Source organism: Phyllostomus hastatus, unplaced genomic scaffold (assembly GCF_019186645.2).
Source record: "Phyllostomus hastatus isolate PE091 unplaced genomic scaffold, TTU_PhHast_1.1 phas_scaffold_182, whole genome shotgun sequence".
In the NCBI taxonomy this organism is placed as follows: domain Eukaryota; kingdom Metazoa; phylum Chordata; class Mammalia; order Chiroptera; family Phyllostomidae; genus Phyllostomus; species Phyllostomus hastatus.
The window spans coordinates 7794701-7810332 of record NW_025334013.1 but is presented as its reverse complement, the minus strand read 5'-3'; the positions used below and the strand labels follow the sequence as shown (position 1 = coordinate 7810332).

General features: G+C 57.3%; 1 protein-coding gene across 1 annotated transcript in view; it reads right to left on the bottom strand.

Moving 5' to 3' along the window:
• Positions 1 to 9506, bottom strand: part of KAZN (kazrin, periplakin interacting protein) — an 826597-nt gene extending 817091 nt beyond the window's left edge. Inside the window, exon 1 of the mRNA XM_045858950.1 lies at positions 9371 to 9506. Within this exon, the coding sequence (XP_045714906.1) occupies positions 9371 to 9461 (91 nt within the window). The 5' untranslated portion in view covers positions 9462 to 9506. The remainder of the gene's footprint in view (positions 1 to 9370) is intronic.
• Positions 9507 to 15632: the final 6126 nt, after the last annotated feature.

The following is a 15632-nucleotide window of genomic DNA, read 5'->3' as shown; positions in this document are numbered from 1 at the left end:
CACTTTGGGGGCGCAGCATCAGAACCCGTCCCGGTTGGCCACCCCAAGCTTTCAGGGGTGAGGCTGATGGCAGCCATGTAGGCTGAAAGGAGGGCTCCACGCACCTTGACATTCCTAAAGCCAGCCTGGAAAACGGGCTGGCGCCACTTCCGGTCTCCCTTCCACATCCCCCCCACCCCCTTATTCTCACAGGGTTCGGCTCAGGCTGCATCTTCCGGCTTGGCTGCCAAGGACTCCCCTCCCCCTCATAAATGCTTAATCAGGCGCACTGCATCTTCAAACCAGGCTTTCCTCGTGTGAAGCCAAGAAAGTCATTTTATCCTGAATAAGCCCAAGTACTGAATGTTGACTCGTGATTCTCCGAAGAAAATGCAGGCACAGGAACAGGTGGGCGATGCAGCAAGTGCAACACCGCTGGGGAGGGGGCCCCCCCGGGATAGAACAAGTCCAGGCAGAGTCTTCCTCATTCACAACCGCCCCGCCCTCCAAGCCTAGACGGGCTGCCCCCTCTGCACCTGGAGAGGGAGGGACACCCATCCCCCTCCTGCTCCCGCTGCCCCCGACTGAAGCGCAGCCTTTTGAAGGGTTACAGGCATTTCTATGATGCCAGGCGTCCCGGGAGGGAGGAAGACCCCGAGAGCCGCTCACTGAAATCACCCCAGCGTTGCCCAGACGGTAACTTCTCTTGCAGACGCATTCATTAGTGCCGTTGATGAAGAACCAGCACAATGAAATATGGTACGTTGACCAGCTGCCCAACTCAGGACAGGTACCGGCATTCTCAGTCTCCTTGTGTTCGTGGGCACAAGAAACTTGCACACTCAAGCCCCACCCCAGTGCCCATCTGGCTTCCGCAGGGAGGCCTCCCAGGAAGGACCGCACCTGCCTTCTGGGGCTGGCTCAGGAGAAGGTCCCGCCTTCTGCAGGTCATGACTCCCAGGAGAGCAAACTCGCAAGTTCTACCCACTTTGCAAAAGAAGGCCCCCCGGGCAGTGGTCCTGCCCGCCCTCCCTTCGGCCTCACAGACCACGTGTGTCTCCTGCCCTCTCCCGGCTCACCAGAGGCCCGAGCAGCCCTGCCCCTGTGCACCAGAGGCCCGAGCAGCCCTGCCCCTGTGCACCAGAGGCCCGAGCAGCCCTGCCCCTGTGCACCAGAGGCCCGAGCAGCCCTGCCCCTGTGCTACTGGGGGCGAGCCCGGGGCGGCAACCACAGATCTGTGCAAACACCACGACTCCTGCGGCTCAGCATCCTGGCTCAGGCCCGTTCCACCGCTCGAGAAGTTTCTGGCCCTTGGGAGCGAAGTGCAGGCCTCCCGATTCTTCAGTCTACCGAGGACCAGGTAACAGCCGGGCACTCTTCCCGGGCCGCCCGGGGCTCATTTATCTGGGATCCACCCTTCACCGACGGAAGCGCTGAAGGCCCCTCGGGCTGCCTTCTGGCCTGGCCATGGCTCCAGGTTTCTATTCCCAAGCGCCAGTGGCCACAAAGGAACTTTTGTTTAAATCGGGGACAACCAGGACCTGACATAGCACCTGACAAATGGGCGTGTTCATGGGCTCTTGGTACTCAGGGGAATGAGCTATTTCAGCTGGCGCTTTCTTAGCCAACGAGTCGTCAAGGCCGAAGAGCTGCACTCGGGCCTCCAGTGATAGGCTTTGTGCTAGAAAGCCTGTGCTCCTTTGACACCCTTTGACTTTCTCACAACCTTTCTCGTTACCCTCAAAGGCAATGGGCCTGTCCTTTGTGCTAAAGCAGGCGACAGCCTTTCCAGGCCACGGGGCACACCGTGGGGCCACAGTTCGCTGCCAGGCCGGCCTTGGGACCCACCCTCACCGCACAGTCCCTGATGGTTTTCTATGAAGACGCAGTTTATTTTTGGGCAAAAGTCCAGCAATTGTTTCAAGCAGACAAAATTGGCTGGCGGCTGCAATGTGGCTGGAGCTTTCTTCAATCTAAGTAATTCCATTCCTGCAGGCCAGGCTGAGAGCAAGGGCCCTGTCCCTGGCCTTCCAGCTCTACTGCTGCTGACCCCCAGAGTCAGTGTATGGATGGGTCAGTCAAAAAAGTCGTTTATCTATACTACTGAATCATAAAGAATCCTGTTATTTCAATTTTTAAAAGAAATGGATGGGTATCACCTTCTTCAGACCCCAGTGCACCTCCTAGAGAAGCAACTGTAGTTCAGGATGAGTATATGCTCTTGTTTTCTGCACACTGGACAATTTGATAATCCCACCCAGTTCAAGCACCAGACTAACCATCTAAGTCCAAAAAAAAAAAAAAATTGTTACAGGGGAAGTGACTCCCAACCCCATTCAGAAACTTCCAGTTGGGAGACTGAGCTTTCGCCAGAACCCAACCTGAAGGCCACCAGACTGACCCGACCTCGTGTTTCCTGGGAAACATCTTGATACTGAGCGAGGACGGCCAAAGTTTGGTTTGCCGGCGGAAGGGCTGTGGGACAAGGAGGTCGTGTCAGCAGCAGACTGGATGTCTTTAGAATCTCCACCGGGAGAGGCGGGCTTGGGCCAGAGGGAGGCAGGAACACAGGCGACGCCGGGGATGTCTGGTCCGGCCCCAGACGCCAAGGGGAGAATGAGGAACCTACCCCAGGTCTGTTACCGGCGGTCAGAGTGGGAGAGGCTGAGGGCCCAAAGGGAGCAGAACCCGGGATCAGTCACAGAGGAGAAAACCAAGAGGCCACGCTGGAGACTGGGAAGCGGCGGCCCGGGGGAGTTAGGAGGGGGGGCTTGGACCGGTCCTGTCGGCAGGAACCGAGCCCAGGCTCCGCCCCACAGGGCTTCGGGAGGTCCCGTCCTGGCCCAAGTCAGCACTCAAACCTTAGCATCTCCGACCCCCAGGCCTCTGAGAAGCAGCCCCCTGCAGGGGGTTGTGAATTTCTTCGGCCTTGACACTCTGGTGTATTTCTTTCTCAAGGGGTGCAGGGAAGGAGAAAATGCCACAAGATATTCTAAATAAAACGGGCATCGTTGTAAATACAAAGCTGAGCTCTCTTTCTCCTGGAGATGATCCAGCGACAGTGGTTGCACACGCCCCGCCCACAGTCAGCCCAGGAAGTCAGCCCAGCTCACCCGACCCATGTGGACCCCGTTCCAAACCAAACTTTGCTCCTTCCATTGACTGTCTTTTGACCCCCAACCACCGCCTCCAAGAGCAGCCGCTCCACATTTTATTTAGTAACGTTTGAATTTTACTTGCTCAGCTGCGCCTCCTCAAGGCGGACCATTGGATACATCACGCACACAAGAACACGCCTGAGAATGAATGCAGGCGCTGTTCATAATTATACCAGGAAGAGAGACAGGACCTGGGCCTGTCCGGGTAAGCGGGGTCCCATGGGGACCTTCTTCGCACACCCTCTGTGCCTGGTGGATGGAGACTCTCACAGATCTGGTGATTCCTGGCCTTGGGAGTCCAGAAAAGAACAAATGTGGCGTTTGGAGGCTTTCTGAGCCACAGTGACTAGCCCAGGGAAAAGTCGTAGCAACTTTTCACTGGCGCAAAAGTCACGGCCCCAGGAATGTATCCTCTCTGCGTTCTGTCGTGTGGGGACACCGCGGGAGGACAGGAAGGGGACTCTCAGCAGACACCGAGTCTGTGGGGCCCCCTAATCTCAGACTTCCCAGCCTCCAGGACTGCGAGAATTAAACAGTATTTTTGGTTAAGCCACCCAGCCTATGGTATTCTGTGGTAGCAGCCTACACAAACCCAAACAGGCAGCAAAGGTTTGTATATAATGCATTCTGTGCTGGGCACAGCGATGAACACTTCACTCATATTAACCGGTTGTCAGATTCGGCACAACCCTGTGAGGTAGGTCAACTATTATCCTTACTTTATAGACGGGAAAACCGTGGCACTGAGAGGCGAAGATACTTGCCTGAGATCGGTCAGTGTTCAGCAGAATTGGGATTTGAACCAGAGCATCTGAGCTCTGAAGTCCACACGAATAACCGCGTGGCCCTGCTCCTGGCGAGCAGGTCCCTGGAGAAACGGGTCCGCGAGAGACCAGGCTTCCGATGTCTGGCCCGTGGGACAGCTGTGCTGCTCAGGAGCTGGGGCTGCTGCCCACGGGGCCCATTCCAAGGCCCCAAGGACCCAACTTGTCCCCATTGCTTTTCCCTCGAACAAGCAGCTTTGGCGGAAACCTCTGAGGTCAAGGTGTGGTCCAGGGGATGTTGCCGGCCGTGCCTGCGTCCTTCTGAGAAGATGACCAGGACACTGAGAACACCTTCCCATAAGACTGGGACTGGGCGGGGAGGAGGTGCTGGACGAGGGCAGCGTGTGGCCGTGCCCACCTCTTGTCCCTCGTGCACAGGAAGCGGGTCTCGTGCGCTTTCAGAGACTGGGGATGAGAGGAATCCGTCTGGGCAGCCCAGGGGACGATGGGGGTAAACCATCCAACCCTCTGCCCTGGGTTCCGCACGCAGACCCGAGGGCTGTGAAGAGTCAGCCCTTGGAAAGAGGAGGAGCTCACCGCGTTGCACGAACACCTTTCCACCGCGCTTGTCACGAGCGCGGCAGCCAGCCTGGAAGAGCGCGGGTGGTTTGGTTGAAAGCAAACCTGTCTGGCTGGCGTCTTAGTGACGAAGACAGACCTCGGGAGACTCGGGGGCTCATGAAGGCGGCCTTGCCCAGGAGCACTCACGGCACGGCACAGCATGACAGGAATCACGTGAAAACACAGAGGACAGAGGTCGCCCCTCCTTTAGGCGAGAACCTCCTGGAGGACGGACACCGCCTTCCACGCCTCTGCTCACTGCAGACGCCACGCTCGTTCAGTGCACACCCACGTGCCGGCACACAGCGGGTCAGCGGGCGTCTCCGTGGGTGGGTTCCGTGAGGCGCCGGGAAAACTGACCAGGTCCGGACCGAAGACCAGGGCTACTCGGGGACTTGGGACCCGGACGGCCTGAATCTGAACCCTGGCTCGACCACTAACCAGTTAAGAGGAGGATTTCCCCGTGGGCCTCAGTTTTCTCATCTGTGAAGCGGGGATGATTTCACTTGCCTTACGAGGGTACGACAAGGACGAAGTTAGTGACACGTGAGCACTCACACAGTGGCGGTCCCAGGACACGCACCGGCGACGGCCCGGCTCCGCCGCCTCTGGAGGGTCCAAGCCCTCTGTTCCCACTGCAGACCCTGCAGGCACTGCAGGCAAGGGCCGGTCCACGCCGGCCACCTCCTGGGGGTCTAACAGGAAACCTTTTTAAAACCGCGTTTCCCGTCCCCACGCATGGCAAGGCCGGAAACGGGGCCCTTCCCTCTTTGCTCGTCCTTATTTCAAGTTTTCAGAAGCAGCCGGGTGCTGGGCTCCCGGCAGAGGCCACACGCCTCAGCGCTCTCCTCTCCCGGTTATGAGCGAGGGAGGGGCTGCCGAATCCACACCGGCTGTGCAGTCTGCTGGGTCCCGTGGTTTTCAAAAGGCGGGGAAGGGGGTCAGCGGGCAACCTCCACAGGGGACGAGGTAAGACAGTCGAGAGCCGGCCAGACCCCGGCCCCAGGCGTCAGCCTGACTCATGGAACAGACAGACAGGCAGACGGACAGACATGGCTTGCACACAGTGTGGAGCTGGGGCCTGGCCCCTGACTGAGGGTGGCTCCTGAGCTGCGAGACGGGAGGGGACCCGAACAGCAGCAGTCCGGGCGCCCCAGTCCTGTCGCCCAGCTGTCCTCGCCTCTTCGCCACCCTCCGCCCTGAGCCGGGCCGGGAGGCACGCAGTGTCCACAGCACACATCGGACAGGGTGGCTTTCGTCGTCCTGGTCAAATGAGGCGACCCTGCAGAAAGGCTTTCCTCTCACAGGGGACGGGTTGGAGACCCGCTGGGACACCATGGGGGCAGCTTAGCCAGTCGGGGCAAGAGATGAAGTCCCTGGGAGCCATGGCTACAGGCTGGGAACTCCCACCCCCTTGATTATCAGGAGAAGGGGCGAGTCAGGGGGGCACCCGGGTCAAACATTCTGGGGGCCAAGGAGGAAGGAGATGAGCAAGTATAATTCAGCTACACGGGGACCAACGGTACCCCCGCGGGAGTTTATACCACCCATCGCCTGGAGTCGCTCCCAGCATCCTCGGGGAGATGTCAGAACCAGCCAGACGCCAGGGTGACGCAGGGTGCCCCAAAGTCAGCCTGCACCTGCCTGGGGACGCGGTCGTACGCCCCTGCCTGAAGCGGCTCAGGCAGGAAGGCTCGAGAAGGCAGCCTGTACCCGTCAGCCTTGCCCGGCCAGACTCACGCCGCACCTACCGCTTTGGGCTACAGCGGGAGCCCGCGGAAAGGGCAAGGAATTCAGGCCCGGGGGTGAGAAGAAGAAGAGAATTCACTGCACAGGACTCACGGTTCTGCAGTGAGTCTGCACCCACCTGGCACATACACAGTCACTGCAGGGTCATTGTCCACACTCCCCGTGCCGATGCTGCCCCTCACGTCCCCGAGGCCAGTGTGTGAGGACGGGCTCTGAGGTTCGCTGGCGGGAGCTGAACATCCACACTTCTGCCAACATCTAAATGTCCTCATTAAATAGAGATGAGCCCTTTATCTGCAGGGTGGTCGGGGGGGGGAGGGGAGGGGAGGGGGGAGCGTGCTGAGCTCAGGTGCTGCCAAGCTGCGCACACGGTGGGGGACTCTAGGCTGAGCAGGACTTCCAGATCTATGCTAAATGCTTCCTGGAGTGACTCCAGTGCCCCATGTGGAGGGGCGGGGGGTTGGGTAGGGAGAGAGGAGCGTGGCATCAAAGGTGCCAGCAAGGAGGCAAGAGGCAGAGCCAAATTCTCAGGCTCGAGACCTCTTACGCCTCCCCCACGTCCTGTTTACCCTAATTCTGCACTGTGTACAGGGTCCAGGGCGGGGATCAGCACCCTTTTTTCTGCAAAGGGCAACATAGTAAATATCCTCACCTTTTCCGGCCAGGCCACGTGGCCTGGGTCGCAGAGGCTCAACTGCACCACTGCAGCACACAAGAGGCCACAGGCAGAGTACATGCAAACAGACATGGCTATTTGGCAATAAAACTTTATTTGCAAAAGCAAAAGGACTTTGCCCCCTGTAGTTTGCAACCCTAGCCTAGGGATTTGGGGTTCACCCAGTTTCCACAGCCAGCCAACAGCTGCATTGGGACTGAATGAGGAAGAACTCTGTACTCTTCCCATGGCCCCGCGCATATCCAACCACACCTTTGCTGCCAGGGGTCTCCTTCTGCCCCCCTAAATGCAGTGTGCCTCAGTATGCTCATCCCCCCACCTGCACCCCACTAGGCATGCTCCATCTCTCAGGACTCAGCTTCTCCTAAGACATGAAATACAGATGCAGAGGGTTAACCCCAGCCAGCCCCAAAGACCACAGGCTGGGGAGGCTAAAGGCACCTTCCCCTTTAACTGCCTCCCAGCTGCATGAACGGGGGTGCCGGGGGGGGCATGCAGGCAGCCCCGCGTGTTTCCCTTGCCCGTGGAAATTGGTCGGGGCTTTTGCAAATGAAGTAGGGGCTCAGCGAACACAGGTGGCAGCTGCTTCCCAGGTGGGAACGGATGTAACACAGCTCTAACCCCCGGGGCCATGGGGTCATTTTCACCTGCCTTGGGGATCTCACCCGTGGCACAGCCCACTGCAAAGGGCTGGCTGCAGACAGGACACGCGGGCTGCCGACCCCCTCCCCCCCTCCTCACTGAGTGAGCTCCTTGGACTTGGAGGTGAATTACTCCCCTTCATGTCTCCCCAGGGAGTGTGTTCTCCCTCAAGAAGGCCGGTCATCATGATGCCACGTTGCATTACTCTGTTGACATAAAGGACTTTTTATTTAAGAAAAGGAGACAGGACTTCACAGCCTGATTGAGGCCAAGGTGCCTCCCAAAGGCGCAGAGAATAAAGCCACAAGGGACAGCGGGGACACACGTGAGAAAGCCACCTCGCCTTCCCACCGGAACTTCAGAGACGGAGAAAGGTATGTGGCACCTCGGCCCGGGAAGGCCCCCAGGTCCTCCTCCTCGTGTAGAAGCAGAGGCAGCCGAGCCACTGAAGATCACGGATCCCACAGATACATGGGATGGGGGATTCTCCTCCTCCTGCGCCAGCCAGAACCAGGGTACAGGTGCAGACCTTTAGGCCCGAAGGCAGCAACCCTGCTCTCTGCAGAGATGTCCTCACTGGCCCACGGAGAGATGAGTGCCCGGTGTCTCCCGCATCCCCCTGGAACTATTGGCAAACACTCGGCACTCACAGGAGTGCTGGTTAGGTGCCAGGCACTGTTCTACTAAGGCTTTCCACGCATTAACCTATTTAACCTTTGCCATGACCCTACAGACTGGTGCTTAGTTGTCCCCATTTTACCAGGGAGGGAACCGAGGCACAGAGATGCTAAGTAACTTGTCTGAGGTCACACAGCCTGCAACTGATGGAGCTGGGACTCAGATCCGAGGAGCCCAGCCACAGAGCCCTCCGTCAGCCCCTCCACACGCCGGCGCCCGAGCCAGGTGCGCCTGTCCCTAGAGCCCAGCCCGAGCTCCGCTTCTCCACTGCACCGGGCTCCTCTGCGCTCACAGGATCTGCGGCCCGGATGGCCCAGGCCGCCTGGAGTCCTGTTCCCTTGTTTTACGGCTAGAGACGGATTCCCAAGGGAAAGGGTAGGGTCCGCGGCCACCGGGTGAGAGCATTAACACCGACTCGGTACAGTGAGTGCCCTTCCCACCTTCTAGAACTCACAGCCGAAACGCACACTTAACACCTTAACACCCAGGAGACCACGGGAGAAGCACGTGGTCCTCCTCCCAACAGCGGCAGGAACGGAGTCCGAGCGGGCAGGGAACCGGGCCCCCGGTTTCTCGTGTGACTCCCGCGTAACCGTAACCACGCACCTGCCATCAGTCTGCACCCAGCCGCTCAGCCTCACCTGGTTTTCTCCATGACCAGACGCAGTCCTGGCAAGACGGCTGCGCAGGGGAAGGCTGCAGCCCACACCGAGTTTTCCCTTCGGCGTAGAACACGAGCCACTTGGGAGACAAAGTCACGAGCAAAGGCTAGCGAGGACCCCCCCTCACACAGCAGGGCCAAGGGCGGGGAGAGGCCGCTCGGGGCAAGGCTGAGGCTGAGCCCCGGCTGCAACAACACGCCGGACAGAAAGCCGGGTCCGGGATGGGCACCTGAGCCCACGTAACGACTGCACAAACAGGGCCCTCACCTACCCTGCCCAAGGGGCACATTTGGTCTCGCGGCACATCCTAAAAGCTTTGGAGGAAACATGCCAGGCGACCCCGTCCCTGGCTATTTGAACCTCGCATTCCAAATCACGGATGAGAGACAGAGCAGACACCTGAGGCGCGGGCCTCCGCCCCCCGCACGACACGCGTCCTACCTGCTTCCATCAGCTGGCACTGCTGCCCGAAGACGTGGGAGAAGGTGACGGGGCCCGTGGCCGAGCCGGACGCAGCCAGGGCGGACTCCATGGCTCCCCTGGGGTCTTCGATGTTGGTCACGGGGCAGCGTCCGGACCTCCCAGAGTGTCCGAGCAAACGATGACGTCACTGGCTCTGGAACTGCAGGTCTGAGGCCACTTGCCACTTTCCAGAAAATGTCTCCACGCCCCCCCAAAGTTTGTAACGTCTCTTCCTCTCGTCTCCCACTTCTTGCAGTTTTCCTCAAACACCAACCGAGAAAAATGAAAGCCTCCAGGGCTCGCTCAGCAGACCTTGCTCAGCTCCAAGAGTTCGATGCAAAAGGTAAATCTAAGTTCCACCCGACAGGAGTGGTTTCCTCTTGTCCGGGAGCGGTGGCTGGGCCCTGGTCCCCCACTCTGTCTTCCCAGGAGTCACGACGGGCAGAGGGCACGGTGCACGGTGCTGCTCAGCCCCACTGCCAGCTGGGGAGAGCTGAGGCCCCAGCTGCAGGAAAAGCACTGCTGGGCTCCTTGGAGGCTGCTTATGGGGGGTGGGGGGTGGGGAGGGCAGGGAGCAAGGCTCCCCCGGGGAGCTGGCCTCGCAGGCCTGGCGCTCTGGCAGCCCCAGCGGCTCAGGCAGCTAGAGTAGCTCCAGCCCAGTTCTCCCTCCTCCCCAGCCCGAGCGCTGCTGTCCAGGGTCCGCGCGCCGCCGCTGGGCGGCCAGATGCAGACAGGGGAGCGGGCACGGGAGAGGCAGCCAGCCGGCACAGCAGGGGCACTCCGCAGCTCAGGACCGAGGTGTCCGCAGTTCATCTTTCACTCCGCCGCCTTGCTCTTCCTGCAGCCCCCTCCTCGCCGCCGCCGGGCTGTGGGGAGGGGAAGGAGACATGGTTCAAGAGCCCCTGCGGGGACCCCCCCGGGGGCCAACTGCAGCGCAGGGACCTACTGCAGCGGGCCCCCCAGCCAAGGACACCACCGCTCTTCCATGCTGCAAAGGGGCCTGTGCTTGGAGAGGCTCTGGATGCAAAGCGAAGTGCTAACTCAGCTCAGCAGGCTCCCGGCTGCTGTAACCTCTTCGTGCCCACAACCCAGGAGGTGCCAGGCAGAGGAGAGTGCCAGCGGCAAAACCAGAGACCAGAGAGAGACGCGCACGCCCCTTCTCACTGGCGCTCCGGTGACCTCCGGTGACCCGGCGGTGGTCTGGGGACTGAGTCTGTGCGCAGAGCAAGCAGGCCCCTGCCCCAGCTGAGGGGGGCCGTGGCTCTGGAGAGGGGGGCGGGGAGGGAGAAACCTTTCGCAGGATTACGACAGCTGTTTCAGTGGGCGCTGCTGCGCCTTTATTTTGTAGCCCATCTGCTGATCGCAAAGGTGCTAACTTTAGAGAGAGACGCAGAGTCGTTCTGGAAAATTCCGTGGGCATCTGGCTGCGATGCTGGCAGGACCCTGGCAGCACCACACCCACCAGGAGAGAGACTGTGACCCGGCACAGCAGCCGCCATCAAAGCGCCCATGTCTGTTTCCCCAGGAGGACTTTGGTGGGAAGGCCACTTGCCTGCTCTATATATACGATACAGAAGGTCAAGTTTAACTGATTTGTGGGTCAGAAAGCCTCTCAAACACCAGCTTTTCCCACTTGGACTCTTGGCCAGCAAAACCCAGGGATGTTTGCTGGGCTCCCTGGGATGGTGGAGGCGAGGCAGCAAATGCCTTGAAACCCTTCCCAGAGTTCAATGAAGTCCATCTAGTTCTTGGTCACGGTCTAACGTCGCTTGAACTGTTGAGGCCTTTTTTGTGTGGGATGAAGTTCTTCTCCAAGTAGCAAGGTGACAGGACATTAGAGTCCATTCCCCCGACCACTGAGGCCCAAGACCACCAAGGGTTCAGGTCAGGAGAAGACCAAGTCCCCTGCAGGCTGGGAGATGGGCCGACTTCCGCCTCTGGCTGACCATGTAAGTTTTAGGGCATCCTGGCAAGGTGCTACTATGTTGCCCTAAAAAAACTCTAAGGTGGCCTGAACAGGAGAGGCACGGAGAGTTTGGGGGCCGTAAAAAGTCCGTGTACAATCCTATAATGATAGAGACATGTCGTCATACATGTCCAGACCCATAAAACACACGCTGCCGAGCGCGACCCCTCACACGCACCACAGACTTAGGGTGACACGACGCGTCCGTACAGAGTCAAGGGCAGGAACCAATGGGCCGTCTGATGAGAGATGCTGATCACCGGGAAGGCTGTGCGTGGGGGGTGGGGCAGAGGGTATATGGACATCTCTGTACCTTCCTCTTAATTTTGCTGTGCACCTAAAACTTCTCTTTAAAAAACAAACTCCAAGGTAAGCCTTTATACACTCATGCGCCCTGCACGTGTCTTTTGTTTGGAAAACTGGTTTTACTTCTCTCCCTTCTCTCTACACTCAGTCCACTGCTTCTCGCCCTAGCTGGGGTTTCATTGACCACGTTTGCAACCTGTTACCCTGCTTCCTTAGCACCGGGCACCCGCGTCCCCTTGTGAGCCCTGCCACTGTACACAGCACAGCTACGATGCCACCTAATGGTTGGTCACCAATATATCATCCGGTCAGGACACACAGTGAACAAACAGAACCGCTGTAATAATCACCCCCGGGAAAGGGGGCAGTGGCTGGAAGGGACGGGTCCGTGTGAGAATGTCCTTGGCTACTTACACAGGAGAGGAAGGGTGCGAAGACATACACAGATTTGGTTTCAGGAAACACTGACAGGTAGCACTCCGGGAGGGCGCCTGGTTTCCGCTCTCACCGGGACTGCCACGGGTCCCCACTTTCTCGTGTCTCTGCCAGTCACTGTTGTTGGCCCAAACTAGGAAGCCGGGAGAGCTAATGGGTACGAAGTTGTGGTCCATTGTTTTGACTTGCCTGGCCTTAACCTCTAGTAAGGGGAGCACACCTTGGAAAAGCTCACTAACCAATGGTGTCTCCTCTTCAGGAAATGTCCTGTTCGGAGCCTTTGCCCAACTGTCCAGTCATTTTTCTATTCTCTGGCTCCTGTTCATTCACACCGGCGCCTGGACTTTGCTGGATAGCCATTCAGACTGAGCCGACATCCCCTCCTGCTCCGTCGTCATCCAACGGAGGCCCTTGCCCACGGCATCTTTTCTTGACTAGAAATTCTCTGTCTCTGTGTGGTCCATTCCCTTCCTCCCTCTGTTTTGAGGGCCTTGAGTGAAACATCCTTCTCTGCCCCGGGCTGCAAAGTCGGCTTCCTTTATCGCTTTAACTTTCATGCTTAGTCCTCGCCCATCTGGAGCCCAGCTTTGCTTTTCTCTAGAGCGGAAACCAGTTTTCCCCAAACCCTCTTTCCCCATCCCACCGTCTCCCTGCTGTGGCCCCGCTAATTTCATCTCTCACATTCCCACTTTCATGGGTCTGTTCTTGAGCTCTCTCCCAAACTGTGGATTCTCCCCTTCTGCGCTAACAGTTTAGACTTAGAGTTAACACTCTGGATAGTAAAAATTCTGGGTTCCAAATCTTTCAAGACGAGCCCGATTGGATGATGTTAACCCTGTTTGTCTCACATGAGCCATCAGCCAAAGCAGCAGATGACCCCTTTCTAAGGGACACACGCAAGCCTGGCCTGCCTGTTCCTCACAGAGATGTGCCCACATATCCAAAACATCACCAAAGATAAAGTTCAAGAAAAAAACCACAGGGGAGAAGGCGTAACTGACTTACAGGACTCCTGATACCTCTGTGCCGATAAAGGTCATGCATTAAAGATCTGTTTGATACTGACCCTGTGCCACAGGAAGACTGAGGAGGGGCGGGGCATGGAAAGTGGCAGAAACCAGGGGAATGAGGAGACGGCGTGATAAACACAAAGAATGATAACCAAACGAGTGGGAACACATTCCACATTGTGAATTACAGGATCCGGAAAGTTCCTGTCGTTCCAATGCAGGTGAGGGCTGTTGCCTTAAGGGAACCCTTCAAGGGAGGGAGTGTCACTGCTGGGTCTAACGAGACACGTTGGATTTGCATCCGTAGAAGGAAAAGACCGGGCTGGGGTGGGGGCTGAAGCAAGGGAGTCACCTGGGTGAACCCGGTTTACACGCTGCCTGATATTGGAAAGGTTTTAAAGTCCACTTAGGGCTCTTTAGATTGGGAAGGATACAAATGTGCTCCACGTCAAATCGATGGCCATAGCTGTGTTTCTAAGCTCTCCCCTGGTGCATTTTCAGCCCTGCAGACTTTAAGTGGGCCTGCCCCGGAGAGCTCCCTTAGCTTTGCTCAGACGCATGTTCCCCGGGGAGCCCATCGTCTGACCCAGGCTCCATCCATCAGCTGTTACCACCGCAGCTCCCGAAAGGTGCCGGGGAGCACGGCCAAGCCTTGGGGACGGGGGAGGCGAAGTGAAGGGCCACCGAGGACACCGTGACACCGAGCTCAGAGCCAAAGGCCACTGAGGGGAGGCTGCCGAGTGCCACGAGCCACACTGTGGCCACAGACATTCTCATTGGGTAGCGGGTGCTAACGCGCCCCCTTCCCGGGTGAGGAAACCCGGGTTTGGGGAAATGCGGTTTGCCCAACATTGCGCAGCCAGTGACAGGAATGTGCAAAGTGAGCATTTTACGGTCCTCTGCTGTGCAACTAGCTGCCACCTGTCCCTTCGAATGGTTGTGCGGTTGGCTCATGTTCCACAAAGAAGTCCATGTTGACTCAAGGTTCCTAGCGGATCACAATAAACATTTTTTTAAAACAGATCCTTTTTTTTTAAGATTTTATTTATTTTTAGAGAGGGAAGGGAGGGAGAAAGAGAGAGAGAGAGAAACATTAATGTGTGGTTGCTGGGGGTCATGGCCTTGCAACCCAGGCATGTGCCCTGACTGGGAGTCAAACCTGTGACACTTTGGTTCGCAGCCTGCGCTCAATCCACTGAGCTACGCCCGCCAGGGCAAACATATTTATTTTAATGAAATTGTTAAACGGCTGTGCTAGGGTATCACTCACATGCCATAGGATTCACCCACAGAGAGTGTACAATTTCACGTCTTTTAGCGTGTGCGCGGTTATGTAGAGTCATGAGCACACCTGAGACAGAAACCTACACGCTTCAGCTGTTACGTCCTACATGCCCATCCCCCTCGATACTGCCCCGGGCCCGGACTTCCATGGGAACGGAACCGCAGAACACTCAGGGCACCGACACGTCTCAGTGCTGGGTACTCAGCGCTGGGTCTCAGTACTGCGGTACTGGGTGCTACATGATCCCAGCAACCTTAAGGGCAGCAAAGGCTAAAATAGTCATTGGCTCGAAAGGAGCTTCATTGACATTCTAAACAGACTCATCCAGAAGGGTAACCCTTTCTTTCGCTACAGAAATCACTGATCAGTCAATCCAGGCCCGAAAGCGATGATATTGCCCTTTTATTCTGTCCGACTAGAGCCTGTAGAAGTAAACACTGTCCGCCTGGAGGAATGGGTCTTGAATTAAATTCCGGTAATGCTAGCTCTTAAATTGTTTCTGTAATGTCATGTATACTTTCCAGCACAGAATCAAAAACAGCCAGATACCCACTTTCCTTTCTTCCTTTCTGAATAATCCAATTCCATCTAAAAGCCGGGGCAAGACAGATGAATGGAAATCCAGGCCCGAGGTACGGGCGGGTGGATCCCAGTGCCGAGTCAGGGCCCAAGCAAAGGGGACCAAATGGTAATGGGAAAATATAATAAAGATTACATATTTTTGCCCTGGCTGGTGTAGCTCAGTGGATTGAGCACTGGCCTGTGAACCACAGGGTCACTGGTTCGATTCCCAGTCAGGGCACATGCCTGGGTTGCAGGCCAGGTCCCCAGTGGCGGGTGTGCAAGAGGCAACCACACATTGATGTTTTTCTCCCTCTCTTTCTCCCTTCCTCTCTCTAAAAATAAATAAATAAAATTGTTTAAAAAAAAAGATTATATCTTTTTTTAAAAAAAGAACCGAAGCAAGATGAGGGGCCTACGCCAGCGAGGAGGGAAGGCAGGAGAGCCGGAGCAGGGGAGGTGAGCGGGGGCCCCCACGCCGAGCGGCAGCAGGAGCCCGGCTGCACGCAGAGGGACACTGAGCAGCAAGCAAACGTACTGCAGTGATGCAAGTCAGACTTCTCGCCGTTCGGGAAGACGGGAACGCTAGAATGAAATGTTCGTTGTTAAATGGGAACTGTAAGTGTTGGCGTGGACTCGCAGTTTTCTATAGGTATGTTAGAGACATAAATCTAGATT